The sequence below is a fragment of the Ceratotherium simum genome, chromosome 5, assembly GCF_057802395.1.
Source record: "Ceratotherium simum simum isolate JZ-2026a chromosome 5, ASM5780239v1, whole genome shotgun sequence".
NCBI lineage: Eukaryota > Metazoa > Chordata > Mammalia > Perissodactyla > Rhinocerotidae > Ceratotherium > Ceratotherium simum.
In genome coordinates, this window is record NC_141904.1 from 41,648,829 (window position 1) to 41,674,959 (window position 26,131).

The following is a 26,131-nucleotide window of genomic DNA, read 5'->3' on the forward strand; positions in this document are numbered from 1 at the left end:
AGGGAAGTCTCTGGAGAAAACTGCTACTGGGATTTAAGGGGTGGGTGGAGGTGTGAGTGGATGCGAATTAGGTTTTCAGGGGACAGTCCACTGAGTTTTCCTCTGCTTCGGGGACTAGAGACAGGGGTCTGGGCTTAATTGGAATTGCCAGAAAAACAAGCTGCAGCTGTATGCATCACGGTTCTGTTTGCATTTCGGTTGTCAAGGCTATTTGTTGGTTAATTTTATGGCGTGTGTTATAATCACTGAAGCCACCATCCTCACAAATCAATGGAAACTTTAAAAAGACTGGGTAGGGCTGTGTGTGTTTAAACATCACGCATCTTGCACATCACAGATGGAAGTAAATATATTCTTTTAAACAATGCAGGAGGTATCACTACCTTTTATAACAGAGGGGTGGCCAGAGTCACAATTTTACTAATAGTTCAATCCCTGGGTGTGTATGGTCTTTTTTTTTTTTTTTTGTGAAGAAGATTGTTGCTGAGCTAACATCTGTGCCCATCTTCCTCTATTTTGTATGTAGGGTGCCGCCACAGCATGGCTCGATGAGTGGTGTGTAGGTCCACGCCCGGGATCCAGACCCACGAACCCTGGGTCGCTGAAACAGAGCACATGAACTTAGCCACTATGCCACTGGGCCAGCACCCGGTCTTTCATTTTTAACCTGTGCCGTCACACTGCCAAACTGATAGCATGTGGTCAGCTTGACTACTGGCTGCAGAGCTGGTTCTGCCGCAGTGCTGAACCCCATGCCACACATCCTGGAGAATGTGGCATCAGCTCTAGAATGGAAAATCTGGGGACTTCTCAAGGAGCCAAGAAGTCTCTGGAGAATCCTTACCCTCCTTTGGGCAGTGTGAGTCTATTGTGAGGATCCAGAGTGGCCTCACTGTCCCCCTCCTGCCCAGAACATGGGTGAAGGTGCCTGTTGCTGGAGAGCCAGTGGGAGGAAGGAAGTCCCTCCTCTCCAGGACTTACCACCTGCAGAAGGGCCAGGTACCCGGCCCCCACGTTGTCAAAGTTGACTTTCACCTTGGTCCAGTGCAATTCGCCAGTCACGTTGAAAGACTCACAGTCACTCTTGTTGTTCACGATGGTGTAGTTCAAAGGCAGGTCTCCCTCAGTCTGGTTGATGCACCTCCCAAACTTCCCCGCGAAGAGGTTCACGCCCATGATGCTGAAGATGAGCCAGAAGATGAGGCAGACAAGGAGGACGTTCATGATGGACGGGATGGCGCCCACCAGGGCATTGACCACAACCTTGAGTGGACGCACAAGAGGCTCAGTTCCCCGGGGGGCCCAGAGCATATGCCCTTTGCAAGTCCCCTGCACTGAACTCCCTGGCTACAGGTCCCTGTGGGGGTTGGGGTGCAGAACACTTCCTGGCCCCAAGGAAGGGCAACCCATGGCTGGAAGCCCTGGTGGGGAGTGAGGGAGAACATACACAACTTTTCTTTGCACCCTAAAGTCTGATGCAACTCCAGAACATCTACCTTTCCCGTCTTGGCCCTGCCCTGAGTGCATGACCTTCAAACTTAATTTTCAGCTGGGTCTCTGCTAGTTGAGTATGCCAGAAACCTGATGGGAAAGGGCCTCTGGAGACACATTCTCTGAGCTGTTTCTGGTTTGTTTTGGGGTTGCTGCTATTGGGATGGATGGGTGTTCTCTCCTAAAGTATGCCCAGGGGCCCTCGTGTGTATGTCTGGAGGGTGCTGACAGTTCTCTAACGCGGCAGTGAGAGCAGAGCCGGGAGGGCAGGTGCTGTGGGTGCTCCTGTGCCTCTGCCCTCTCCAGGGAGCAGCTCTCTGACCCCCCGGAGCCACGGCCTCATGCTCTTCATCTAAACTCACAGCACCCAGGAGACACTTCCTTGGCAAAGGCATATGGGGCACTCCACTCCACTGAGGGATGAAGTCCAGGAGCCCAGAACATGTTTGCCACACAGACTGGGAGTGAAGGTCGTGTAGGTTGTGTGGTGGGCATGGTGCTGGGATGAGGAATGCTGACACATGGCAACATGAGGGAGTCCCTGGTTCCCCAGCAAGCACAATGAACCCGGGAACAGGGTGGGAAACCACAGCAGAGGCATTCCTGGCAATGAGCATCTCCCTCATGTCCCTCTGGCATCAAAAGTCCCTGCTTCCAAAGAGACATTTAACTTGGGTCGGACTATGCACTTGTGAATGATTTCCCACAGGGAATAAGCAATTTGTTTCTCTGTGAATTGGGGGTGTGGGCAAAGTTCAAAGCCATCAACCAAATGGGGGCTGTGTGATGTGCTGCTGGCTCAGTGAGAGAGACACAGGTGTGTCTGCTGAAGCCACAACAGAACTGTGCACGTTTGTAAAAACAAAAAAACGCACACACAAACACATACATATATGTTTGTTTTCTTGCTATATATTATGAGTAATGTTTTTTCTTGGTGGGCTTTTAATTTGCTTTATTTGTGCACACTCTTTGGTAAAATTTAGTGACTTGAAAAATGCATAGGGCTCCGCACTTAGAAAATAGTGCAGGGCCAGCCCTGGTGGCCTAGTGGTTAAGTTTGGCGTGCTCCACTTCGGCGGCCCAGGTTTGGTTCTTGGGCATGGATCTACACCACTTGTCTCTCGGTGGCCGTGCTGTGGTGACGGCTTACATAAATAAAAAAAAAAAAAAAGAAAAAAAGAGGAAGATTGGCAACGGATGTTAACTTAGGGGGAATCTTCCTCAGCAAAAAAAAAAAAGAAAAGAAAGAAAGAAAATAGCTCAAAAGAGTTTACTAAGCAAATGCAAACTGATATCTGATGGCGAGATATCAGCTTGCTCCCTCCTTGCTCCCTTCACCCTCACTATCACTACTGCCCATCACAGATGGCGGGAAGGTGGCCTGTGTGTGCCAGGAGGCAGGGGACACAGACAGGCACACGGAGTCGGGGCACACACAGAGGTGAGGACCTGCAAGGGAGAAGAAGCAGAGGGCCCCGGGGCCCACAGGGCTGGGCTGCAGCTGAGACCCCTGCGCCCAGCGCCTCACTTCCCCTCCTTGGTCCAGTGCTCTTCTGGCCTTATAGAGCCCATAGGGCTGGAGATGACAGGCCTGGGGGGAGAGTTACCACAGCTCTCCAGCCTCTGGGCACTTCCAAGCCCAGCGAGCCTCTCCTGGAGATTCTGCATCATGCTCCTACCAAGTCAGGGGGGCCACAGTCCCAGCTCCAGGCTGGGCAGTTTGGTCAGCAAGCTGAGCCTGGGGGTCCCCTCAGTGGAGTCACCTCCCACTGCCCCGGTGGGAAGGCAGCCATCCCTCTTACCCTCATGCCTTCAAACCGGGACAGGGCTCGTAGGGGCCGGAGTGCACGCAATGTCCGCAGCGACTTGATGGGGCCCATCTCAGAAAAGCCCAGGGTGTTGGCCACCAGGCTGATCAGCGAGACCTGTGGGAGGCAAGGTGGGGGTAAGGGCCGTGAGGATAGCTCTAGAGACAGGTGGTGGGGCTCCTGGCCCGCCTAAAACAGGGCTGGGTGCAAGAGAGCTAGGAGGCCTTCCCCATGTCCAACCTTTACTATTCCCGGGTGGATCGTCTTCACAGGCTGTCATGCACTGGGCCAGCCCTCCTGGGGCCCAAGATGCTGGGGGCGAGCCAGTGTGTCCTGGCTTTCCGACCTTTACTGAGAGCCTGCCATGTGCACCTCACACACATGGCTGCAATAACGCCATTACACCCAGGACTCGGAATGCATCAAACCTATTTCACAGGTGAGCAAACTGAGTTCCAAAGCCACCTGCTAGTGTGGAGAGGCAGGGACACAAAGCCTGGGCTTTTGGTCCCCTTGTGCTTTTTTCCAAGTCAAATTCTTGGGCTTTTCCCTTCCCTCCCCCAAAGAAGCCTCTTTTGGGAAGGAACGACTGTCTTGGTTGAGTACGAGCAGACAGACACTCCTGTGGCATTTCCCCAAAGCCGGACTTCACCACAGTCCAACATCTTCAAAGAAGGGAGACACAGGTGAAGATTCCATGGTAACAGGAGCCTCAGCTCTCTGTTCCCTCTGTCCCATCCCCACTGGGGCATTTCCACCCAGTGGACTTTATCCTTCTAAAGCTCCATGGGCATCCAGTCCCTTCTTACCTCACTGCTGGCCTGTGATCACAGATTGGAAATGGCCTCCTGCCTGACCTCTCCTGCGATCACCATTAATACCATCCTGGCACTCAGGGCAGCCTGGGGGTGGTGAGGAGGGCGGGGTAGGGGCCTGACTCCCCTAGCCTCTTCCCAGGCTTAGGCTTGGAAGCACCGGGTTGGGAGGGGGCTGGGCAGAGGGGCTCGGAGGAGGAAGACTCCCAGGATCGACTTCTGTGTTGCCCCTACTCAGCCCTCGAGGATGCTGGGCTGCAGGTCCCCATTCCTGGAGAGGCAGAGAAGCATGTGGAGGACAGGGCTCCAGGGACCAGGTCCAGCGTCCGCCTACCTAGTTACCAGCAAGACACCTTTGTCATCTGTTCTTTCCAGAGCTTGCCCCACCTGCTCCACCCATAGTCCCCCCATCTCAGTTGATGGCAACTCCATCCTTCCAGCTCCTCCGGTCACAAGCCTTGGCGCCATCCTGGCCTCCTCTCTTGTCTCTCACACCCTACAGCCAACCCATCAGGATTTCCTGTTGGCTCTGCCTTCAAAATACATCTGAAGTCCAAACATTTCTCACCACTTCCGCTGCCACCATGCTGGCCAGGCCACCGTCATCCTCCCCTGGATTACTGCCACAGCCTCCCAACTCTTCTCTCTGCTTCTGCTAGTTTCTCCCCCTCCCCGACCCTCCAGTGCGACCCTTCAACAACAGGAGTCAGTTCAGGTCACTCTTCTGTTCAAAGCCCTCCAAGGCCTCCCCGTTTCACTCTCAATAAAAGCCCAAGTTTTCCAAAGGCTGCACCCTTCTCTCCCATGCAGTCTGGCCTCATCTCCCGCACTTCTCTTGCTTGCTCACTCTGCGCTGGCCCCTCTGGCCTCCCTGCAGCTCCTCGAGTATGCCGGGCAGGCTCCCACCACCAGGCCTTTGCACTGCTGTTCCAACTTCTGCCTGGAATGTTCTGCAGACATCTGCCTGGCTAACCCCAGCTTCCTTCAAATCTGCTCAAATGTGGCCTCAGCAGGCCCACCCTGGTCAGCCTATTTTAAGGTGTAACGGACACCTTCCCCTCCCCCCGAGTCCTGGCCCTCCTAATCCCTTCCCTTCTCCACTTCCTGCTGCTGCACGGTTCACATCACCTTCTAACTTAATAGAAAACTGGCTTATGATGAGGCTGGTTGTTCACAGTCACCTTCCTCCATGCGGGCAGGGTTTTTGTCTATTTTTTCCCCAAGATCCCCAGCTTGCACATAGTAGATGCTCAATAGTTTTTATTGAAAAAGTGCCTGAATGGATCCTGGAAACAACCTTCTCCAGACCTTGAGGCCTGAAGTCCACCTCTACCAGGAAGTGTGGGGGTTGGGGGCAGCATGACCAGTGTCAGGAAAGCTGGATTTCTAGCACTCACTTCCTCCTCCTCGACCTTGGGCAAGGCCCCTCCCTGCTGTGAGCCTCGGTTTCCTTCTCCACAGGCTCATTCTCTGATCTTGGGACTGACCGTCTCCTTTGCCCAGCCTCAGCTCTGAGTTCCCCAAGGTGGCAAGTGGTGGGGGGTTGGTGGGCTTCCCCAGGAGTCTTTGCAAACTCCCTCTGGCCTGCCTGGGGGAGTCCCTCAGCAGGCCCAACTTCCCAAGAAGCTGCAGGAACAGCTGGCTGCGGGGGCATCGGGGCAGAGCTGCCAGGATCCCAGGCCTTCCCATGGCCCCTGAGCAGAGAGGCCTCAGGGGTCCCTCCTTCATCTCAGGGAGGCTCCAGGGCTCCAGGCTGTAAGGGCATCTGGAGCTCCCTCTCTCCCTCCCTGCCACCCAGCACACCTCACCCCAACATTAGCATCCTCTCAGCCACTGGGGGTGATAGAAAGAGGCCTGGAATGGAGACCCAATGACCTGGATCTGTCTCCATGCCTACTCTAGCCCAAGGATACTGTCCTGCTGTAGCCACTCAAGGTCTGACCTCCCACCCAGGCCTGGACCCTGGCCGGGCCTACTGGGGGCTGAGCCCTTCCCTTTGGCCTCTGAGTGGGGTGTGGTGACTTAGCACTGGCTTGAGCCTCTTCCGTAACCAGAGGAAGGACAGCCCCTGTGGGGGGGCAGAGCCTGATGCCACGCCCAGAAGCCATGGGCACCTTCTGGAAAGCTCTTCCCAATCTGCAGATCCTGATCCACACTCTGTTCTGCAGGACCCACCACAACCTGATGGTGAGCCCTCACTTGAGCCTTTGCCTTTGCCGTGTTCCCTCTGCCCTCAGTGAATGCAGATCCCAGGCTGCTCTGCATCCTGAGTCTCATTTCTTCCCCCTCTGGCTGCTCTCCCACTTGAACATGCTCAGGAATCCCGTGTGTGGACCCTGAGCTCACCTGCTTGGCACCCAGCAGTGTCCTGGGGCCCAGGCAGCTGTGGGGCAGGGGCCTCCCACTCCCTCTGCCAACTGAGTGCAAAGAGGACATGCCAACCTCTTCCCCAGGGCCTCCCTGGACACACCCCATGCAGGCAAGCCCTGCCAGCTACCGAATGTCCAGGGCAGCAACCCAGAACCCCTCAGCCAGTGTTCACGGCTCTCCTCCTTTCCACAGGTGACTCCATCGCCTTGCTCATCCTCCCCAAGTGATATCTTCCACCTGAGCCGGGAGGCTCTCCCCTGCCTGCCCAGCATCCCCTCACCAACCCTGCCCGCTCTGGCCTCCAGCTCACTCTCCCCACTGTACAGACGGCCTCCTCCCGTGTGTGGGCACGAGGCTCTTTACTGGCCATCTGTCTAGCGGGCCTGACAGACACTTCACAGCATGCCGTGGGGAGTGCCACAATGCAGGCTTGTCTGCTGCCCCCTCTTCAGGCCGCCCTGAGAGGGTGAGCCCCGACTCCTGCCCCGGCTCACACCCCTGCCTGGACTGCTCTTCACTGTCCCCCGTGGTGAGTCTAGTCTCCCCCAGAAGCCTGGGGGCTCTGAGGCAGGGCCTAGATCTCCCCCGGCTCCTCTGTCTCCCCAAATTGGGGTCCTGATGGCAGGGCCCAGGCCTCTCCTCCGTGACCCCAGACTCTGGCCTCCTTCCCCTCTGCCTGCCCCATGGCACAGCCGAGCGCCTCCACGTTAGCTTGCGGACTCCCGCTGGCCCCGTCGTTCTGTCCTTCCACCCCTCTGCCTCAGCTCCTCCTTGCACTGGCAATGGGTCCCCCTCCTCTCTTCCCTTCAGGGCCCCACACTCACGTCCACGATGAGGAAATCGAGCCAGCACCAGGCATTGGTGAAATACTTCTTGAAGCCGTAGGCCACCCACTTGAGCAGCATCTCCAGCACGAAGACGTAGGTGAACATCTTGTCGGAATACTCGAGCAGGACCTTGATGGTCTTCCGCTCCTCCAGGTAGATGTCCTCGAAGGCCTGCAGAGCAGGCCGGACAAGGTGGACATGACGTCCTGACCACTACCAACCCCAGCCGGCACCAGGCTTCATCTCTAACAATAAGTGCCGCCCAGGAGGGCGGGGAGCAGAGGTGAGAGGTGTAGTGGAGGGGGTTTCCCTGCGGTTGGCGCTGGACTACCTCAGCCTGCTCTCCAGGGCGCGTGTGTACCACGTGGGCCATGAACCCATCTTACGTGGTATATGGACAACAAGGCAGAATGCTAGTGAGAATGCAGCTTCCTTCACAGAAAGAGCAAGTCTCAGCTCTGGCCTAGTGCATCTTCGAGACCTTTCTAAAGCTTGCTGACCTCCCACTTTAACAAGGAGAAAGGGCCTGCAGGCTTGGCTCACAGCCTGAAGCTGGGAACGACACAAAATTTTTTGTTTTCACTCCACTTCATTTTTACTCTATTTACTTTATAGTTACCTAATTTTCATGGGAAACAATACTGGTTTCCAATTATAATAATCATTAAAATTTTCCCTTTGCAACAAATTTATTTAAACAAACAAAAACCGGTAAGAGTTGATCTAAAGCAAAATTGTAAATAAATGATAGTAAAGGCAGTTTGTAGAGAGGAAGTTCAGGAAACACAGGACTAGATAAAGTTAAACCTCCTGCAATCCTAGGAATATAGGGGTCAAAGTTCCTAAAATGCTAGTTGTGTCTTTCTCTACCTCCTTGTTCCTGCCTCAACCCAAATTCCTGAGCCAACAGAGAAACTCTGACGGCTGCAGCTGCCCTCTTCCACCTCAGTCTTCTGATCTGTACCTGCTTCTCTCCAGTTACTTCTCCAGGTCAGAGTGTGCTCTGAGGCTCCCAGTCTAGGCAACTGGACACGTCACTGAGGGCCCTGGGGAGCTGCTTCCACCCAGGCTCTGGGCCTCCCTGTCTGACTGCAGGGCCTCTGTGAGCCGCAATGGTCCAGGAGGCCAGTGCTGTCAGCAGTGCCCAAGTACGCACTGCTGAGTCAGGCATATGGCTAATCTGGTCAGTGTAGACGGGACAACAGGATAATTCAGGTCCCCAAATGGACTCTGGGAGTTGTTCAAGCTAAAACGTAGGTGTGTTTTTTTCTGATTATAAAAATGTGTGCATCTTATAAAAAATTAAATAATATAGAAATTATAAAAAAGAGAATAAAAGGCACCTCCAATTTCAGGACACTGCTAACATTTAGATGAACATTCTTTTTGACACTATTTGTGTGTATATGCAAGCACACAATTTTATAAGATATACTAAATATTTTGCTTTGAAATTTCTTTTTCCACGAAACAATCTTTTGTGAACATTCATCTACTCAATAATGTGAATATATACAATATCATTCTTTTTAAAGGCTGCATAATATTTCATTATTATTATTATTTTTTTGTGTGAGGAAGATCAGCCCTGAGCTAACATCTGATGCCAATCCTCCTCTTCGTTTTTTTTTTTGCTGAGGAAGACTGGCCCTGGGCTAACATCCGTGCCCATCTTCCTCCACTTTATATGGGAGGCTGCCACAGCATGGCTTGACAAGCAGTGCGTCAGTGCATGCCCAGGATCCGAACCTGCGAACCCCAGGCCGCTGAAGCAGAGCACACGCACTTAACTGCTTGCACCACCAGGCCAGCCTCAATATTTCATTATTTGCATATACTACTGTTTATTTAGCCAATAACCCTATTAATGAACATTTCTGTTGTTTCCAAATTTATCCCTAGTAGAAAGAACATTGCAATGAACAACGTGTCTGATTATCTGTTGAGGATAAATTTCTAGAATTGGGATGTCAGGTCAAAGGTACACTTTTGGTACAGATTGGGAATGGGACCTCCAGAAGGGGACACCAACTCACACTCCCTCCACAGTGCAAGAAGGTGGCTCTTCCCCCACCACTCCACCCACACTGGGGGCGCTTCTCCTTTGTCACTTTTCCTAGCCTAATAAACAAAAATTGTATTTTGTTACATTTTTATTTACTTTATTACTAGTGATGCTGACTCGGATATTTGTGGTGTTCCCCTTGTGAATTGTTTGTTCATCTCCTTTGCCTATTTTTTTACTTGAGCTTCTGGTTTATTTGGGGACATTAACTCTTTATTTGATTCACTTTATCCTAGTTGTGTGCCTTTAAATCTTGTTTACCATACTGAAGTTCTATACTTCATTTTTATTTATTATTACATCATTTAATATCATTATATTGTTTATTATGATTTTCATTTCATAAAACCTTTGGCATCATGTTAAGAAAGCCCTTGCCTATTCCAAAGCCAGAAAAAAAATGACCCTTCTTTTCTTTTCTTTTTTTAACTTTCTGGTTTCATTGTTTTATATTACGATTTAAAAAATCTAACATATTGGATAAAGAGCAAATGTCCATTTGAATATTTTTTCAGAGTGGCTTGTCAACTGTCCCAACACTTTATTAAAGAATCCACTTCAAATCCACAGAAGTCAACGTTATCACATACTACATTTCTGTATTTACTTAAATCTATTTCAGACCTCTCTATGTGGTTCCACTGCTCTCTCTGTCTATTCCTGAATTAGTATCATATGAATTTTGCCTGGCCATTTTTCGTAATTTTCAAGATAATCTTTAGCAATATTTTGTCATATTCCCTCAAAAATGTTTGAAATTTATTGTTATTACATTGAATATGTTAACTACTTTAGGGACTAATACGGTCTTCCTACCCAAGACTAGAGTATATTTATAGTGTGTTTATCTATTTATTTGTCTTCTTTTACACTCCTTAGTCAAGTGTTTAGTTTTCTTCATCTACCTCTTATACATTTCATTTATATTTATTCTCATTTATGTTATGTTTACAATGCCTGGCATGTGAGGAATATTCAAGAAATGTTACTTGTGACTAAATGGTTTCTGTTAGTATAACACAACAACAACAGCCACAATTCTTTGTATATTTATTATATAGCTGGCCACATCATGTTTTTTTTTTGTTTTTTTGGTGAGGAAGATTAGCCCTGAGCTAACATCTGTTGCCAATCCTCCTCTTTTTGCTGAGGAAGATTGGCCCTGGGCTAACATCTGTGCCCATCTTCCTCTACTTTACATGTGGGATGCCACCACAGCATGGCTCGATAAGTGGTGATAAGTCTGTGCCTGGGATCTGAACCTACAAACCCCAGGCCTCTGAAGCAGAGAGCGTGAACTTAACCACTATGCCACCAGGCCAGGCCCCCACATCACGTTTTTAATAGGTTTTAAAATTTTTCTAGGCAATCATTATCTACAATTAATGATATATTTCTATTTATTTCTATTATTTTTTTACTCTCATTTTATACTTGAGTATATTAACTTCAATTCTTCTATTTTCCAATTTTTATACTGTTATGTTTAATTTTCTTGATTAATTGCACTGGCTAGTACTTCAAGATTACTATTAAATAATGAACAATAGCTAAAAAGTAGTTAAATCATCCTTTTTCTTCTTCTTGACTTTACTAAAAGTCTTTCAGGTGCTTTACTACTAATAAGGATGATAGAAGTTAATTTGAGAGTAAGTTTTTCACTAAATTAAGGAAATATATTTTATTTCTATTCTTAACATTAAGTTTTAAAAATCAGGCATTCATTGAGATAATTGTATGGTTTTTCATCTTTCTCCTACTCATATAAATAGATTTCCTAATATGGCACCATTCTGACTTTTTAGAATATACTTAGCTATGACTTATTTAATGTTCTAAATACATTGCTGGATCCTATTAGCATGTATTTTAAGATTTCTGCATCACTATTCATAAGTATGGAGTTTGAAAACTGATCTATAGTTTTCCTTTTGGTTTACTTAAGGTTTTAAAAATCAGCATTATTTAGCTTTCAAAAAAAGGATTTATATTTCCATCTTTTTATTATATGCTAGAATATTTTAAATAGGATTGGAATTATTTTCTTCCTTGAGAATGTGAAAGAATCCACTCTTGGAGATGTGAGAGATTAGATGAGCTAGTGGTTTATCTATTGAATTTTTCAAGGAATCAGCTTTGGAATTTTATCATACTATTCATTTTCTGATTCATTAATTTATGTTTTTATTTTATTAATTACTTCCTTTGCTTTCCTTAAGATTATTTTGTTATTATATTTATAATTTCTTGAGTTAAATAATTAATTAATTTACATTCTTTCCATTTAATAATAAAAGTGTTTAAGTCTATGAATTTTACTCTTATTACAGTTTTGGCTGCTTCCCACATGCAGTATTCTCAATATTGTTATTTTCTAGCTTTTGCCCCCTAGTCATGGTTTTTTCCTCTACTTCTATTTTTCCTTTCTTATTTTTCTAGATTTCAGGTGGACAGAACTGGTTGATTCATAATCTTTGATTTATAACACACCCTCATCTTTGGGCCATAAATAGTCTATTTTATTTATTTTCTTATTAATATAATAAACATCCATGAACCTACTACCAAGCTATTTTCTGTTTGATTTAAGGTTTGTTTAAGAATGACTTTTACATTTCTAAGGGTTTTTTTTTAATCTTTCTATTTTTGCTATATCTAGCAGTTTCCTTTTCTGTAAAATAGGCTTAATAATAGTACCTACTGCATAGGGTAATTGTGAGAATTAAATGAATTAATGTTTGTCAGATGTTTACAACAGGGTCTGGCACACAATGCATACTATGTAAGTGTTAGTTATTATTTTTATTATTATTAGGTTAGATCAAATTTATTGATTGTATATATTTTTTGGATTTTTCATTGTCTTGTGTTTCTACTTGATTTGTCAAGAACTAATATAAGTCTGGTAAAATCTCCCTGTACTATTATACCGTTGCCACTTTTTTTCTGTTTTTTTTTAACCCCAATGGTTTTTGCTTTATATAAGTGCTATGCAACCCCAAGCAAATATATTCATAATAGTTATATTTTTATTATAGGTTGGACCCTCTTTGTTTTATCTCAAGCTTTTTACCTTGAATTCAGCCTTGTTTAATATTAACAGACAAAAACACTCTCATTTTTGTTGTCATTGTTTGCATTTGCCTGATATATCTTATTATTTCACTTTTAATATTTCTGAGTCACATTGTTTCAGAGAGCACATGGCTGAGGTTTTTTTTAATCCATTCAGAGTCCTTTTCTTTTAAAAGATGAATTTTATCCAGTTACATTTATTATTAAGACACATGTTTGATCTTGCCTCTGCCATATTATTTTCTGTTTCCTGATTTAATGCTTCCTTGTTGATTCTTTTTTCTCCTATCTTTTGCTGTAAGATCTCTGTTTTCTTTAAAAAATTTTCCCTCCAGCAATTTGGAAGAGATATAGTCTGCTTTCTGTTAAACAAGTTTGTAACTTTAAATAGCACATTCAGACTTCTTTTTCTCAATGTATCATTGACATGGTTTTTTTAAAACAGTGCTTGGCTGTCTATCCTGATTAGATTCACCATTCGCTTGCCAAAACTCCTCCTCACTTATGCCAGGCTGAGCTCTTCCTCCACAGCCCAGCCTAAATGGCTCTGGCTGCCCTTGTTTGTGGCTGTTTAAAAACAAAACTCGTTAACATATTGTCAAATTCATCCTTCTCTGAATCCTACAGAGAATTGGCTCTAGCTGCCGATGGTAAAACAGCATGCAGCCTGCAAATCACGGCTCCAGGCCCACTCTGGAATAGGGGTGAGGTAGTACAGGGTAGATGGGATGCCCAGAGCTTTAGAAGTGACACCCACACTGCCTCCCCATGACTTGGCCCCAGAGGAGGCGGCAGACTGGAGGCACACAGCCTCGGACCAAAGTGGCCCTCTCCCACTCTGTGGTCCAAAGCATCCCCTGTTAGTTGCTCATCCATGTGGTTCTGACCTCCCTAACAACATCAGGTGCTTACTCGCCCTGGGCCAGAAAAGTTTCTGTTTCTTCTGCCTTCTTGATCACCTCTCTTCCTGCTCACCAGCACCTTCCAGAACCCTCTATAGGGTTATTCCTTCTCTTTGGAGAAGGGCTCTAACAGGTCAGAAGTAGGGTGCTTGGGAGCCAGATGGGGCATCCATGGAGGGCCTCACTGCTCCTCCTCGCCTCAACAAACTTCCCTGTTCCCCACAGTCCAGCTCCATCTGCTTCCTCCAGGGAGTCTTCCTGGTTGCTCCAGTTCCCCCTGACCTCCCATCACCCTGAGTCATCTCCATTCTTGCCCAGCTCTCTCTCTTAAGCCAACCTCTGACTATCTCAAACCTGCTGAATCTGGTTTTCCCAACTAGACTGGGAACCCGGGGCCAGTCTGAGGTCTCCTCCTCCCATTGCTCCCCAGTGGCTCACAGGACTAGATACAAGGAGAGCTTAGAAACGACCTATTGAACAAATGGAAGGTCAAGACAAAGGACTCTGGAATCCAACTGTCTGGGTTCAAATACCACCTCTGCTGCTTGTGAGTGGTGGGCTTGGGCAAGTTACTGAATGTTTCTACAAAGGGTTGTTGTGGGGATTAAATGTGATAATGTGTGAACCATACAGCTTGGCCTCTAGCCCTAGAAGACATAGGATAAGTGGAGCTACCACTGTAGTATCAGCCAGCGTTGTTAATTGCATTGAAACGGTCTGACAGAGTGCCTGATGCTGTGTGCAGGTGGGTATGTCACCAGAGCTCTGGTGTGCGACGCTGGTGACCTGCAACCTATGCCAGCTGTGCACTGTGACCTGGGGCAAATCATTTCCCTTTTGTGGAACAAGGGGGCCTGGACAGATGACCTCTGTGACCCCTTCCTGCTCTGATCTCCATATGTGGTGTGGGTGTTGAGAGTTTGTGAGTTGATCCCTGATCTGGGGCCCTGGTGGTGCATGTTCAGTAGAGGCTCTGCCCCCGTTTCTGGCCTGGCTTTCCAGCTGGAGACCTCCTTTCCCTGCCCTCCCCTCTTGCTCCATCCCTTCCTGCCCAACCCTGCATCCCCAGGAGGGTACCAGTGCTCCACTGCTGAGCAGGATCATGAAGATGATGAACGTCTCGAACCAGCTGTGCTCCACGATGCGGTAGCAGGTCTTGCGCAGCCGCCACCAGACCTTCCCTGGGGCCTGTGTGGTGTCCACTGCGCAGCAGGGACAGCGCCGGACACAGCCTATGGGGGAGGGTGAGGGGTGAGGCCCAGACCAGGGCCTGTGAATGCCCACGTCTTAGGGCAGAAGGTTGGATGGTTGAAGGAATGACTGAGAGGAAGAGGTTACACTGATGGAGTAATGAACAGGGCAATGTGGTGGGTGGGGCCATGGCGGGGGTGGGGGCTGAGGAAGACTGCGGGTGCATCCGCAAGGGTCCACATTCAGCAGGTACTCTGTGGAGAGGCCGGATGGACTAGGCACCCAGAGAGTGGGTGAGGGGCTTGGCAGGTCTGAGCAGGGGCAAGGCTGGACTTGGGATGGGCTCCAGTCTGTCCTCTGCTCACCTGGGAAACCCTACCCCCCAGGGGAATGTTCCAGCTGCCCTCCGAATATACCACCAATTCATAAAAGCTATAGATGCCAATCACCAACATGGCCACATGTCACACCCATGAGTATTTACAGAGGGCCTACTATATGCCAGGCACCATGCCAGGGCCTGGGGGGACCGGGGTGAATACAATGCAGTCCCTGATGCTGTGGGGGCATAGAGTTGTGCCACCACCCCACAAATGCAGTGTCACCAGTCAGTCCTTAGTGCAGCTGACCCACAGCTGCCTAGCCCAGCACACCGTGAGCAGACTCGCATGACTCAGGGCACGGGCAGATGGAGGGGCTTCCAGGGTGATGAGGAATGGAGGAGAGGGGCAGACATCCGGGTCAGGGTAGGGTTCCCTGGGCCCCGAGGACCTGCTGGTCCTCCTGCTCCTCTGGGAGGGGCTGAGGCTGGGCCAAGGGCCACCCAGGGCAGTACCTTCGGTGAAGCAGTCCTCCGGATCCTTGTTGTCCTCACCGAGGTCGGGGATCTGCTCCATGAGGTCAGCAGTGTTGGTCATGTCTGCTGTGCTCCCCTCAGAGTAGCTGTCCTCGTGGGTCTGTGGGCAGGGTGGGTGAAGGCGTGAGTGTGGGCTGTGTAGCCTTCAGCCTCGAGCCCAGAGTCCTGGGAAGCCTGGGGCTCCCTGAGGGGAAGTGCCCAGACTATCCTCCATTGCACACCCTGGGGGTCTGAGCCTGGGGGATGGGTGGGAACCTGCCATGGAGCCCACCTAGGGCCAGTCAGGGCTGAGATGAGGCTGGACCTCAGGGCTCTTGGGTCTGTAGTTCTGGTCTGCTGGAGTCTAGGGCAGGGGTGCAGGGGCTGTGATGGGGTTCTGGGAAAACACTGGGGATGGGGACTGCATCTAGCTGGAAACAAAACAGACATGGGGCGGCAACATGGACACACACTGGGACATGGACACACATGGTAGTTTTGCACATGCAGAGGAAACAGGCATGCTACACCCAGAACAGTCAGAACCAGGATCACAGGCACACATAGAACAGGCCAGTGACCCAGCCCACGTTTCTTGCCCAATTCATATGGGTGCTGACGTGATGCGCAAGGGTCAGGAGTAAGAGTGAGAAGGTCCCGGAAACTTCCCTACCTGGCCACGCAGGGTGCTGCTGCCCTGACCTCGCAGACGTGATTATAGAGAGGCATGTGCATGCGGCGTGCCCTTGTGAGTGTCACGTGTGGGGCCAGTGTTGAGGGTGCTATAGTGGCCACTGCCAGTGCTCTGCCCAGTTCCCCTCTATTAGGCCAGGGCACCTGTTCCTAGCCGCTGTGAACACTGGCTGCTTAGCCAGCCCCTTCTCCAGAAAATTATCTTCAGCCAGGAAGCTGCCATTCTGGAAATGGCTTGGAGGTTACAAGCCAAGGCAGGGGTGGCTGACACCCAGTGATGCACTGATATGGGAACACAAAAGGCCAGCCCCTGCCTTGGGCTGGGACAATGCCGTGGTCAGTTCATGCTCCAGAGCTCCCCACTGGACCAGAACCCGGCTGCCACGCCTGGAGGAGCCTCTTCCTCTGCCTTATCCTGCTCCTCTCACTTCCTTATCGGTTTCTCCAGAGAGCAATCCCTTAATAAATCATTTGCCCAAGGAGCCCGTCTCTGGCTCGGCTTCCAGGAATCCACCCTAAGGACAGGGGTGGCAGGGGGTTCTCTGAAGGAAGGGAAGCCTTCATTGGCTTCAGATCACATCTAAATCCCCCAGCTCAGTCGGCCCGCCTCATGCCGCTCAGGCTCTGGCTCCACTTAGAGACGGCTGGTTTGAGCATCATGCCTCTGCTCCTAAACCTGCCTTCTTTTCTCTTCCTTCCGTGACTCACTCAGCCCGTGTCGCAGGTCCTCTTTAACTTTGAGATTTGCGATGGGGAAAGGCTAGATCCCGGTAGGAAAGTAGAGAGGGCTCCTCCGTGCAGGGTGGAGCCGTGGCCTGAGGGATGAGGCTCTGCATTTTGTGGTGCCCCGTGCCTTTGAGGGTCCCTCCCTTCTCCTTCCAGCTTCGTTGTGAGGCACTGAGCTGGGAAAGGCACAAGCTGGAGGAGGTCTTCATGCTGCTTTTCTTTTCAGACACTGGAGCTGTCTAAGGTACTCAGGGATGTCACGTTCTCAGGATCCCACTGCAGGAGAGATGAAGTGTCCTTCTCCTAGGAAAGGGCCACCCACCTTGCTTTCCCTTCTATAGGTCCCACTGTGAACTGATCTGAAGAGAGGAACGAGTTTCAACATTCCAGTATGATAGCCCCTTCTTTCCTTGACTTTCTGCCCCTCTCATGTCTTCCTGTTCCCACATGCCTTTATGTGTCAGATCCTCCAGGGGTAGAAGTGTGACCTGCACAGTCAGTATGATGATCCCACTGGTCCCTGCTGCAAAGCTGGCCATGACTGCAAAGCCTTCTATGAGCCCATCCCATGAAAGGGACAAGGCAAAGGAGAAATGTTTTGTTGGAGCAAGTCACAACTACTGGACTGAGGGCTAAGGTCAGGCTGCAGGGCAATGGCACCCCAGCACTGTCTCTGAACACATGCACTCCACCTTCCATGGTGCTTGGTGTGAGCTGGGATGGGGGTGTGGGGTGGGGGTGTAGTCAGCAGTGCCATAATCCCTTAGCTTGGGGGTTGCAAACTTACGGGCCAGGCAGGTAATGGAATGAAGTCAGGTAGGTGGGGTCAGTGGCAAACCAGCCAGCTCCAGCCGGTGTCAAGGGGGCGGTTACCACTGGTCTCCAGCAGGGCTGCCCCTCTACTTTCTTTTCAACAGAAGCCAGAATTCAGATTTTTTTTTTAATTTATTTTTTCCCCCAAAGCCCCAGTAGGTAGTTGTATGTCATAGCTGCACATCCTTCTAGTTGCTGTATGTGGGACATGGCCTCAGCATGGCCGGAGAAGCAGTGCGTCGGTGTGCGCCCGGGATCCGAACCCTGGGCCGCCAGCAGCGGAGCGCGTGCACTTAACCGCTAAGCCACGGGGCCGGCCGGAGAATGCAGATTTTTTACATAAAATCTCCTGGGTTTTAAATGTTGGTAGCTAACTCAAATTAAAATCCTTTTGCGGCTGGAACAAAACCCTCTAGTAGGCTTCCCATTCGCTGCCTCTGCTTTAGTCCAGGTGAGAAGCAGCTGGTGGCCAATGTGCCAAGAACTTGTTCTTAAAGACCTCAAAGCCCCCTGAGATGGGGCCCTTCACAGGACAAACATTTGCCAAATAGGACCGAAGCACAGGAGCCTAATGACGAGAGGTGAACACACGGAGATGTCAGGTTAGTCCTGCATCGGGGTCCTGGGCTGGCTGCTTCCAGAATCTCCCTGTGGCTCTGGGCCCCAGCCACCCCTCCCCCGTCAGGCGAGGGCTGCCCACGCTCCCCTCTGCAGACCGGTCTCCCACATGCCCGTGACAGCGGCTGTGATCCCACCAGCAAATGCAGGCGTGTGCCCGGGACCTCTCCTGGCCTGGCTCCAGCCCAAGCAGCAGTGCCCGCCGGCTTCAGGGACAAAGGTGTGCGTTACCTCACTGCACCCTGGGGCCGGGGGCTCCGCTTGCCGCTGCTGCCGCCTTTCTGCCAGAGCAGCACTGGCCTTACAGGCCCCGGAGGAGGTGGTCTCTGACACCTGGCTCCAGGCCCTGGGCTCTGGGAGGGCCTCTGGGCCGCCGGACGCAGGCTGGGATTCCTGCTGAAGAGAACCCCAGCCTGTGAGCTACCTGGCCAAAGCGTTTCCAGGGCCCTGGTTCTGCTTCAGGCCCTGCCCATGCACTGGGGCATTGCCTCCTGCCCTCTCCATGGGGCCTCATCTCACTGATGACCCCTCCCTCGGGGGCCCTGAGTAGGTGGATGGGAGGCTCCTGGTAGGTCCAGGCAAAGGACCTATAGCCAGACAAAGCTTCTGGCCAGCCTGGCATAAATCTCCCCCTCCTCCCACTCCCTGGAAGAGTGCAGCTAGGCCGTGATGCACAGCTCCCAGTGCTGGCAACTCCACTTAGGAAGGACATGCTGACGTCCCCCATGAGTTCCCATAGCACCCCCAGCTTGCGCGTGTGTGCTGGCATGTGCACATATACACGCACGCACACACACGTGCGCACGCACACACACGCACGCCCCAGGGAGCCAGAATCAACAAGCTCAAGAGAAGGAAAGGAGAAGGAAAAGGAGGGGCAGCCGGAATCCACTCCTGTGCTGGGTGCATCCTGAGATAATTGGAAGCCGTGGTCCTGGCAACACCAACACTCCCCCTCCCCCAACTCACACTGTCACTGTCCCCCAGCCTGACTAAAAGGGCCGAAGCTGGCCTCTGGGACCACAGGGAGGCAGGAGGATGTGGAACCAAACCTGGAGCCTCAGATCAAATTCCATGCATGGGGAGCAGCTGCTCTTCATGGCCAGACTCACTCAGGGCAGGCCCAGAGGAGGCGGCCAGGATGGGCCCAACTCAACAGAGAGAACCAGTCCTCACTGTTTGCCTAAAGACCTAAGGAGAAGCCATTCGAGCCTGGCTCAGGCCACGGGAAAACTGAGGGAGCAGGGTGGAGGTGTGGGGGGCAAGGTCTCTTTTGTCCAGACTCTGGTTCTAAGCGTTAAAAATAACAGGTTGGGAGATAAGATAGTGCTGTCTCTGACACTTGCCATCTTAGGAATGCTTATTTTTAAATCTCAGAATTAGTGCTGGGCCTGGGAGGAGGGGAAGGGGCAGTCGGGAGGTCAGGAGACTGCACTCCTCCCTCACCAAGACATTCCACCTTGGTAGTGCTGGAGGGGACAACGGTCAGAGTGGGGACTGTGGGCCAGGGGTCCGGTTCTGCCCTAGGTGCACGAGGAACTCCTAGCAAGTCTCTGTCTCTTGTCATGCCTCCTTTCTGTACAAATAGTTGCCCACGACTAGTCAGGGGATGAATGACGGACAACAGCCCCTCCCAAGATCCCCTCCTGGGCTGGGTTCAGGAGAAATGGTTGAGAGCTCATCTCAGCACCCTTCTATGAGGCCAGCTTTTGGGGGATGGCCTGTCCTCTACCACCACCTCACCTCTGCTGTGGCAGTCTGGCAGAGACATCTGCTCTGAGCAAGGCCGGGTCCCTGGACAGCAGAGCCTGGGCCCTGTACAAGCAGGGCCTGCATACACGTGGGGGTGGGGGCCTCACCTGCTTGCTGGACTCTTCCTCTGTGCCCAGGCTATTCTCCTCATCCTCCTCTTGGTCATCTGTGTCTGACTCAGCCACAGCAATGGGCACACACACGGGCTCTGGATCCCCAGGGGTGCCCTGGCCTGGCCGCTCGCCTTCCTCAAACCGCGTCTCCTTGCGGGCTGGAGGCGCCTTCTCTGTGTCTGGCGGTGGTGGGGAGCCTGAGGTGGCAATGCAGCTGGGCAGCTGGTCGCGGCTGGCAAGGGCTGCAGGCTTCTGAGGCCGCTGCTGCAGGAGTCCACAGCAGAAGTCCCAGGTGGTCCGCTTGACGAAGCGCAGGCCCCGCTGGATGCGGGCCAGGGCCAGCTGGAGGTTGTTCATCTCCCCGTCCTCCTCAGGGGCGGTGAGGTTGTCTGCACTGAAGGAGCTGAGCAGCAAAGCCAGGAAGAGGTTCAGGACCTGTGGAGGCAACGGATCGGGCTCACCAAGGCAGGCATCATGCCATGGCATTCAGCCTTGGGTCCATGATGGGGAAACTGAGGCCTAGGGACCTTAAGGACTGCTAAAGGCAAATAGCTCTAGGCTCGAACTCTGGGCCCTGGCTCCTCATCCTAACTCTGCATTCTCTTGAATATAGAGAGTTTGGCTATAAAAGGAAAGACAAATTCTTATCCCTCCTCTCAAGGGCTCAGATACAGTCTGAGTTGAGGGTGGTCAGAACCAGGTCTCTTGTGTCTTGGCCCAGGTTCAGTGAGAGAACAGTGGGTTCATCCAGTGTCAAAGCCCACAGATGGGGCTTTGCTGCCTTGAGAGTAATGGGGGGCAGTGGGGTCAGGATGAGCACAGGGCTGCTCCCTGAGAAGTGGGATCCAATCTGGGATCACCAGGGACAAGACAGAATCCCACCCAGAAGCAACCCAGAGCTCTTGGGGCTTTCCTGGGAAAGGACCTCTGCATCTGTTGGTGAAGGAGGGGTAGTGATGGGCTTCTGAGCTCCCCACTGAAGCTGGCTCACCACTCGAAAATCTGCAGCTCCTGTTGTGGAGCACACTCTACCTGTGTCCCCAGATCTGACTATGCTTTCCAGGTGAGGGACAAGAGGGACTGAGCAGAGAAGGGGGCAATGGCAGAAAAAGAGGCCAAGTGGCATGTGGGACTAACCGCAGGGTCAGGCCACGGAGAGGTGGCTGTGTCTAGATGGGGAGGGGTGCTTGGATGGGTGCTGTGTGCAGGACCAGACAAGTGGGATGGAGTGGAGGGACCTGGGGCTGGAACCAGGGCTGGCCCATTATGCTCCAGGGAGTCGGGAGAGGGGCTGAGGTTTCAGAGGTGCCAGAAGGCACAGGACTTTACCTAAGTTATTCATCAGGGGTTAGGGACTTGAGACTCTTTAAGGGGGGGGGTTGCATAATTCTTCTGTCTTTGGATGGTTCTGGACTACCACTTGTTAAACCATCCGCAAGTGTGAAGTTTTAGCTTTTGTTAAAAAAGAGAAATTTTGCTGAGAGGCAAGGGGCTGGGCTCAGGTCCATCTCCCAGGCTCGTGGAGGGAAATGAAGATGGCCGTGGGCTTGTTCCCACACATGGGTCAGACGGATTCATGAGCATCACCAGGCTGACAGGACAAGTACACAACCTCCTACCTTGGGCTTGGTGTCTCCTCCTCCCACCCACCCCCAGAAGGGAGTTCAGTTGAATGGGGGCCCCTATGGCAGGGTGGTGTGTGAAATGGGTGCACAGTTCTCATTGGAAACCCACTCTGAGCCCCTGCCCTGGCTTCTCACAAGCCCCTAAAACACACCTGTCAGAAAGCTGGGAATGAGAATTCTGATGAAAGCAGTGGGTAAGATTGGAGCACCAGGCCTCAGACACACGCCTTTGACTTGAAAAGCAATGCACATTCACGTGGACAGTATGGACAGGTTAAGAAGTAGGATCTCCCATACTATCTCTATAGAGAGAGGGTAACTTGTGACACCTGGCAGCCTTTTTTATGTTGTCACTGGGGGCTGGGGCATGTGATGTGATTCAGAGCTGCTGTCTACACTGCCCTCTGGTCTGGCCCCTGGCCTCTGTCCAGACTGGCCCAGGCCTGGCCTGCCTCTGTTCCTGGTTGCCCACCCTGGGTCCTCCTCCACAAACCTCATCATGCCTGGCCCCACATCCCCTGACCTCCAGGCATCTGGGGCCCAGATTAGGGGCAGGGCAGGGGGCCGCCTGGGCAGGCTTGTCCACCCACACAGGACCTAGGGCCTCCCTTGTCTCTGGCTTCAGAAGATCGGCTTCTTCTAGTACTTTCCCCGTCAATCATTTTGCTGCTCCCCAGCCCCTGCCTGATCATCACCTCCCATTTCAATGGCAATCTTGCTTCCGCCCACGCCCGGCTGCGGCCCAATTCCTGAGGCGGCCAGGGAGGGGGCTGCGTGGGCTGCATTAGCTTCCCTCCTGCAGCAGCCTCTAATCTTCTCATCCCCAGGCAGATCCACTGGGAAATCGCAGGGCTGCGCGTGTGAGGGCAGCTCAGCCTGGCCCTGGGCTGAGAGCTTAGTGTAGTCACATCCTCCTTGTAACACAGAGTCTGGCAGCCCCAGGCTGGGCCAGGGGCTGAGTGAGGCTCCACCCCCAAGGGGCGGCCAGTTTGAGGGATGGAAGCGGGTAGTGGGGCCAGCCAAAGACCTGGGTTCCATTGAAACTGTGCACTTATGCCCTGCTTCCTCTCTGGGCGCCACCTGTGGGGCCTGAGGGAGACTAACTCCAACTCGCCCCGGCCTGGTTAAGGCCCGTGGGAGGAGAAGGCAGGCAGGTTTGAGGAAGGGCTCTGGAATCTGCAGCCCACAGTACTGGACCACCTAAAACCCCTCTAGGAGCTGATGTGAGCTGATGTGAGCCACACCAGCAGGAGCCAGACCATGCAGGCATGATGTCTGAGCATGTGTGGGCCACCTGCGTACCCAGGAAGGTGGCTCCATGTCCACGGTAGACACTGACTTCTTCCTGGACCACTAACTTGCCTCAACCTTGCCTCTTCCGAAGGCCCCTTCTCTGGCAGTTAGATTTTGATCTCTCTCAACTCTGGAATTCCCCACATTGTAAGGACACAGGGCAAGATGCACCTGTGCTAGGACAGACAGGTGGCCATGGGAGCAAAGGCTCGGGCCCCTCCTGACAGGACAGCAGGGAATCCCACCACAGCTACCCAGGGTGACATACAATGCTCTCCCGGGCCCTGCCTCACCCGCACCACCACCTACCTGCACCTGTGCTTTGCTCACCCTACTCCTTCCCTCTCTAGCATCACCTGCCAATCAAGTCAGCTCCAAACCCTCCTCTAGGAAGCCTTCCTTGATTTCCACAGTTGGAGGGGATTAGCACCCCTGGGCTCCCCCTTAATGGCTCTGATCATTCTGACCAGCTTGAGAGTTATTTCACGCCTGTTTGAACTCCCTACCTCTCCACTCTCTCAAGCTGGTGAGCAATGTCAGGGCCACATTCACCTCCAACAACATGTATGTATGCCCAACAACATCTGGAACATATTTTGCATGCAACAGGAGCTCAGTAAATGTTTGTTAAGCTGAATTAACAAACCATGTGATAAATCACTGATGATGAATGACTAACAAAATAATGGGTAGATGAGTAAATAAATAAATAATTGAATATAAAATGAGTAAATAATGAGTAAACAGATAAATTAGTGTGTAAATGAATAAATGAACAAGAGTGATGTGAATGGATGGAGGGGTCAATGAGTAAGTAGATAGGTGAATGGATAGGTGAGTAGATGAATGGTGAATGAGTGAATGGATGAGTGGGTTGATAGATGGATGCAGGGGTGGATGAATGAGTGGAGGAATAGATGAGTGAGTGGAAAGATGGGTAATGGATAAATGCATGGATGGATGGGTGGGCAAGTGAATGGATGGGTAGATAGATGGATGGGCAAATGGACGGATGAATAGGTGTGTGTGTACAGGTGTGTGGAATGAATGGAGGGTGATGGATGGGTGGCTGGTGGACAGATGAATGGATGGGTGATAAATGAATGGATGGATGGGTAAGTGATTGGGTAGACAGGGGTTGATGAATGGATGGATGGGTAAGTGAGTGGATAAATCCATAGAGAGATGGACAGATGGATGGTTGAGTTGGTGGGTAGGTGATTGATGAGTAGATGGATGGCTGGATAGAAAGATGTATGGATGAGTATAGAGACGGAAGAATGAATGGGTAAGTGAATAGATGATTTGTGATAAGTGCATAGGTGGATGGGTAAGTGGGTGCATAGGTGGGTGAATAAGTGAATGGGTGAGTAGATAGATGGAAGGATGGGTAAATGAGTAGATGGATGGATGGATGCGTAAATAGATGGGTGGGTGAGAGACTGACGGGTGGATGGATGGTTTGATAGATAGATGGCCGAGTGAATGAGTGAATGATGGAAGGAAGGGTAAGTGAATGGATGATTGGGTGGGTGGGTAGCTGAGTGGATGAATGGATGGGTAGGTGAGTGTGTGTGTGAGGCCACTGGCCAACTTACCACAAGGTTGCCAATGACCATAACAAGCAAGAAAACTAGCAGGCACAGTGACTGCCCAGACACCTCCATGCAGTCCCACATAGTCTCAATCCACTCGCCACAGAGGATGCGGAAGATGATGAGAAAGGCATGGAAGAAGTCCATCATGTGCCAGCGGGGCAGCAGGCCTGAGTCGCTGATGCGGTGCCTCAGTTCTGAGTAGTTCTTGCCAAAGAGCTGCATGCCCACCACAGCGAAGATGAACACGATGATGGCAAGCACCAGAGTCAGGTTCCCCAGGGCCCCCACTGAGTTCCCGATGATCTTGATGAGTGTGTTCAGGGTGGGCCATGATTTGGCCAGCTTGAAGACCCGCAGCTGGGGAGGGAGGAGTCCTTGTGAGGAGCTCTGGAATCCGCTGCCCATGGACACCCTCACCCCCATAGCTCTTGCCTGAAAACCCAGGGAGCCCCTGGAAGTCACTGACACCTGTTTCTCCCTGTTTCTCCAAGAGCACACAGTACTGTTTCTCTCCACAGCCTGATGGTGGCTTTATTGGGCTCTGCTCTGGGAGTCAGGTCAACAGCTCCAGCCTCATCTCCCCAGCTCAGCCCTTCTCTCTGTCCCCACACCAGCCTTCTACTCCCCTTGGTCTCACTTCCAGGAACTTCCCAGTAGATTCTCCCAACATGGAATGTCCTTCCCCTTCGAGACTCATCCTCATCAGATATCCTTCCAGGCTGGCTCAAACCATCTCTGACTTGCTCAATTGCCTCCACCTTTCTCTCCTCTCAGTTATCACAGAGAAAGGGAGCCAGCATTTATTGAACATCCACTGTGCCAGGCCTTGTGCTTAGGATGGATCAACTCATTCAGAACTCCCAATAACCACAAGAGGCTGCCACTATCATTACCTCCTTTGGCAGACGAAGAAGCCAACCTTTAAAGGTGGTGTAACTTGTCTAAGTCTCTTGGCTCATGGCAATGGAGCTGGGATTAGAATCCACAGCCTGGGCTTTCTCTACTGCCCCCACCATCCTCCCTTCCTAGTCCCCAGTAAAGCCACCAACAGTGCTTAGACCTCCTCTAGGAAGCCTTCCCTGCCTATCTCCAGCCCCCTGTCTGGACCTCCCAGACATTTTGAGCTTAAGGCATGGGCCACAGACCAGAGCTTTGGCATCACCTGAGACCTACTGAATCGGCATCTGCAGTTTAACAAGATGCCCAGGAGATTTGTGTGTGCATTAAAGTTTCCAAAATGCTGATTCCAAAACCAGCAGGCAGAGCCCAGAGGAGCTGCCAGCCGACCTGGCTCCACCTGTGACGTGCCATGTGGCATTGGAAAATTGTTTCACCTCTCTGAGTCTTAGTCTCCTCATCTGTGAAATGGGGATGTGGTAATACCAGTCCCACTCCTGGGATCCTAGGACGACTGAAGGGGCCATGGTGAACCATAAGGGCATTTGCAAATCATCAGAATGGCCACCCCAACTGCTCTTCTGAGGGATGTCTCTTTTGGTCTAGCCCACCTCTGCACCC

General features: G+C 51.3%; 1 protein-coding gene across 1 annotated transcript in view; it reads right to left on the bottom strand.

Moving 5' to 3' along the window:
- The window catches only part of SCN5A (sodium voltage-gated channel alpha subunit 5), a 100,579-nt gene that overhangs the window by 10,974 nt on the left and 63,474 nt on the right, over positions 1–26,131 (bottom strand). The window contains exons 16-23 of the mRNA XM_087430745.1: positions 24,614–24,970; positions 20,092–20,532; positions 18,464–18,628; positions 15,383–15,503; positions 14,434–14,588; positions 7,312–7,485; positions 3,297–3,419; positions 982–1,263 (exon numbers count right to left, since the gene is read on the bottom strand). Coding sequence (XP_087286871.1) covers positions 982–1,263; positions 3,297–3,419; positions 7,312–7,485; positions 14,434–14,588; positions 15,383–15,503; positions 18,464–18,628; positions 20,092–20,532; positions 24,614–24,970 — 1,818 coding nt within the window. The remainder of the gene's footprint in view (positions 1–981; positions 1,264–3,296; positions 3,420–7,311; positions 7,486–14,433; positions 14,589–15,382; positions 15,504–18,463; positions 18,629–20,091; positions 20,533–24,613; positions 24,971–26,131) is intronic.